This window comes from Corticium candelabrum, chromosome 18, assembly GCF_963422355.1.
Source record: "Corticium candelabrum chromosome 18, ooCorCand1.1, whole genome shotgun sequence".
Taxonomy (NCBI): domain Eukaryota; kingdom Metazoa; phylum Porifera; class Homoscleromorpha; order Homosclerophorida; family Plakinidae; genus Corticium; species Corticium candelabrum.
Genome location: NC_085102.1, coordinates 790,623 through 794,462, shown reverse-complemented (window position 1 = coordinate 794,462; position 3,840 = coordinate 790,623). Strand labels below are relative to the sequence as shown.

At 41.1% G+C, this 3,840-nt stretch overlaps 1 protein-coding gene across 1 annotated transcript; it reads left to right on the top strand.

The window, feature by feature from the left end:
• The first annotated feature begins 2,282 nt into the window (after positions 1–2,282).
• LOC134194281 (P2X purinoceptor 7-like) lies at positions 2,283–3,129 on the top strand. Its single transcript, XM_062663208.1, has 2 exons — positions 2,283–2,745; positions 2,811–3,129. The coding sequence occupies exons 1-2, from the start codon at positions 2,378–2,380 to the stop codon at positions 2,989–2,991; spliced, it is 549 nt and encodes a 182-aa protein (XP_062519192.1). The 5' UTR covers positions 2,283–2,377; the 3' UTR covers positions 2,992–3,129.
• The last annotated feature ends 711 nt before the right edge of the window (positions 3,130–3,840 follow it).

Here is a 3,840-nt window from a genome sequence, read left to right as displayed (position 1 = left end):
CATGTGTGTGACACCTTCAGGAAGATTGAATTCTCTTATTGCTCCATGGTTTATCGGAGCACCCCTCACTGCCTTATGCAAGAAGAATGGAGGTTACAGGCTAATTGTGGTGGGGGAAGTTTTATGGCGTTTGGCAAGTCATATCTGTTGTGCAGCTGTAAAATCACGTTTGCCAGATCTTTTTTGCCATATGGACAAGTTAGAGTGGGAATAAAGGGGGAATAAACGGGGAATGGACGCTGCTATACACACTTTACAAACTTTCATTGAAGAAAATAGTAATAACGAAGATCTATGTTGTGTGAAAGTTGACATGGCAAATGCATTTAATAATTGTGACCGCTCTTCATTTCTCAACCGTCTTCAAAAAGAAATGCCTGATCTAGTGCCGTGGGTATAATGGTGTTATACATCTGCAGGGGAACTCAGATTTGATTCACATCGTATATTGTCTATGGCAAGGGTTCAATAAGGTGACCCACTGGGTCTGCTTCTGTTTTCTTTGGTCATACTGCAACTCTTGGATGATATTGGTCCTCTCTCAGGTATTCAATGGAATCTATGGTACCTTGATGACGGAGGTCTTGTTGGCTCTCGTCATTCGGTTTGCCAGTTATTGAACTCGATGTTGGAGAAAGGCCCTTAATTTGGTCTCAAGCTCAATTTAGACAAATGTGAAATATTTTGGCCAACAGGTGACCAAATGTTCTCAAAATTTTCAACTGCTATACATCGAATCTGTTTGACCGAAAGTGGAGCAGAACTTCTTGGTTCTCCAATAATTGGGTCTGATCACTTTTTAGCTGAGGTTATTAGCAAACATGCGAACAGTGTTCTTCAAATGCAAAGTTGTTTACCTCGTCTCAACAATTAACAAATTTAGTTCCATCTTCTTTGATCGTGTCTTGGTCTGTGCAAGATCAATCACATTCTTCAAACTGTCCATCCTAACCATGCCATGTCTCATTTTACTGCATTTGATGCAGACCTTCGTCATTCTCTGGAAATATTGATACATGCTTCTTTACCTGCATGGCAACAGGTGATTTTACCCATGCGTTTGGGAGGTCTTGGTTTCAGACAAGCAAAAACAACTGCACCAGCAGCTTTCATTTCTAGTTGCAGTTCTACCCGACAATTTCATTTTTGTTACTCCAACTATGTTCAGACATTTGGTACGACCTACTTTACAACCACAACAACATCTGATGCCCTACTTTCTGGATACATACCTGGAGAAGATGAAGCTCACAGTCATTGTAGGAACATTTTTGCTGATTTTCATAAGGAGGTTACTACAGACTTGTCATCTATGTCTCAGAAGTCTCTACAGTCACAGACAGTGTTCCATCTTTGCTAATCTCAAGGAATCTCACAGCCTTCGAGATAGTGCTCGTCTAAACACCGTTTCTACGTTGTGCTGATCCAGGAGCTAGCCTACTATTCTTCCAAACTGAATTTCCATGGAGTACGCAGTTACTGTGCTACTGTGGTGCATGCAGACCACAGGAGTACTTGGAAAAGTACTTTACAGTACTTCCGATATTTGGAAACTGCAAAATTGACAAACCTGTAATTTGCAGGATGCCTAAAGTAGGTTTAAAACGCACTTGCATTGGAAAAGATTGATATTTAATACACTTTAAACAAGTCCTTCTGACAGCTGTCATTTGATGGATGACTCGAGACTTTAAGTTAATTTGGATGTAGCAAAAGTCAAAATCTGACATAGAATTAAACTTGCTGTGTTGAATTAGGTAAGCTAATACGTTGTGTTTGTTTCTGAAGGACTGTAAGTCAGTCCATATGCTTCTGAAAGACTGCTAGTCGTTGCTGCTATATTATACCTGCTGTTTAAAATATGATATGTTTACATATGCAGGTCTTATTGACTGCATAGTCTAATATTAATTGTATGTTTTTCCTTTCTCCTGTGTGTTCTGTGCGATTACTTACGTCTGGAGAATTGTCTTTGCAAACACCAATACAAGAGGAACAAGAAAGTTTACTCTGACAGAATTTATGTATGCATTTGTAAATAATAAAAAAATTGCGGAAAATACAAAAATTCCGACCAACCAACGGTGATTTTTTGTTATGTTACCTGAAACAAAGAATATTTTCAGTGCAGCCTGATTAAAGGAGAACTCCCACGATTTTGTATGTAAGGTTCAAATGAAAGGTATCAGTGTGAGCGATCCATCTATCAATGATTTACAGTGCTCACCCTTCTCTGATTGCCAGTAGAAGCCTGTAAAGTAGGGGGCGTAACTGTGTAGGGCGCCGCCATTTTAAATTATGACGTCATGAGTTCATGATGCATACAGTACGCGTATAACGCTAATATACGTGGGAGCTGCCAGATGTAGACTTGGACATGACTGACATTGAACCTTACTGTTTTGAGCCTGAGCGTAGAGTAGTTGATGATTCTTCGAGTACGGAAGATGCAGATAGTACGGAAAATCTAGACGGCGATGACGGAAGAGGATCAACTGAAGATGGAGAGAGAGTGGGCAACAAGGAGTGGTGTAGCTGTGGAACGTGTGGTATCATGCCTACCGGTAAAGAATGCCTTTGTTGCCAAGAAATGGACGAACTAGACTGGATGTTGCATGGTTTACGTTGCATCACTCAGCACGAAGATTTTGCTTCTGTGTGCCTAAATGGAGGGGTGCTGCGCACAGCGGTGGTGGCAATGGTTGACGTGAGACAGGATTCTATCACAGAGCCACTAACGTGCAGGTTAGTACTGTGGTAGAGCGTACTGATCGAGGTCGTTTGTGTAATGTAAATACTTGACATTCCAGGTTGCTGAGGTTGACATCTTACCGGCAGTTTACATACTGGGTACACAGGAAAATGGGCAGGGGAGTGAGAAGAGTGATACCATCATGTGTTGTGACTTCTATCAGAGGGCACTTTCCTGAAGAAACTGGGGAATATATTGGATTTCAAGAAAGTTGTGATGGGCCACAGTGGCCAGTGTAAAGTTTTTAGCTAGCTAGTATCAGAATCTGCTTTTGTAGTTTTCTATAACCGTTTCCTTTGGTGGTCTAGGGCATGTTGCAATATTAGGGGGTATAGAGGCTTGTGGTGGATAAGCTTTCTTAGTCTTCAGTGACTTGTGGGTGGTGCTCCTTCTTTCAAGAACTGCAGCTAGCATATCATTAAGGTATCCATAGGACTTTGGCTCCATTATGGGTTTTGCAATCCAGTGCTTTTTGGCTTTAGGAAAGACAACTTTGTACCTCTTTTGTTCATGGGCTGTTGTAGCTTGGCTTCTGTCAACATTATTGTTGTAATCCAGAGCTGCCAGTTGGGTTCGAGCAATCACTCCTTTGTAGCCAAAGTGCAGCCTTTTGGAACAGTACTTTAGCAAAAGGGAGTGGTACACTTCAAGTATTCCAGTATGACAAAATTGATTAAGTTTGCCAATATCTTTTAATAATTTTTTGTCAAGGACAACTGACTTCAATGTTTCATGAGGAGGAGAACCCTTTTTTAACCACTCCTTGCCTTGTCTCTCTTCCTCAGAAAGTTGCTGGTGGGCACATTCTAGAAAGTGGTTTGCACTAGCCCAAGTGTGTACATCAGAAATGTGATGAAGAATAGACATCCATTTCTCTTTCAGGATTTCTGTTACCATGGCAAGATGAAGCACACCACCACAAATGATTGCAAATTGATGGTATCCATGGAAGGAGGCTCTGACAAGCTTTTTGCTTTCCCTGTTTGGCGAGCTTCTTAGAAACCCCTTTAGAGACATGCCATATGTCGTACTGATGTTCAACTGATGGATAGTGTTTCTGCATAAAGCTAGTGATTTGTGGATGTCTG

What these genes read in the sequence shown, in the direction of transcription:
- LOC134194281 (XM_062663208.1), top strand. Translation starts at nt 2,378, where the DNA reads ATGACTGACATTGAACCTTACTGTTTTGAGCCTGAGCGTAGAGTAGTT. An exon ending in ACAGAGCCACTAACGTGCAG is followed by an intron (nt 2,746 to 2,810) that starts GTTAGTACTGTG and finishes TTGACATTCCAG; the next exon opens with GTTGCTGAGGTTGACATCTT.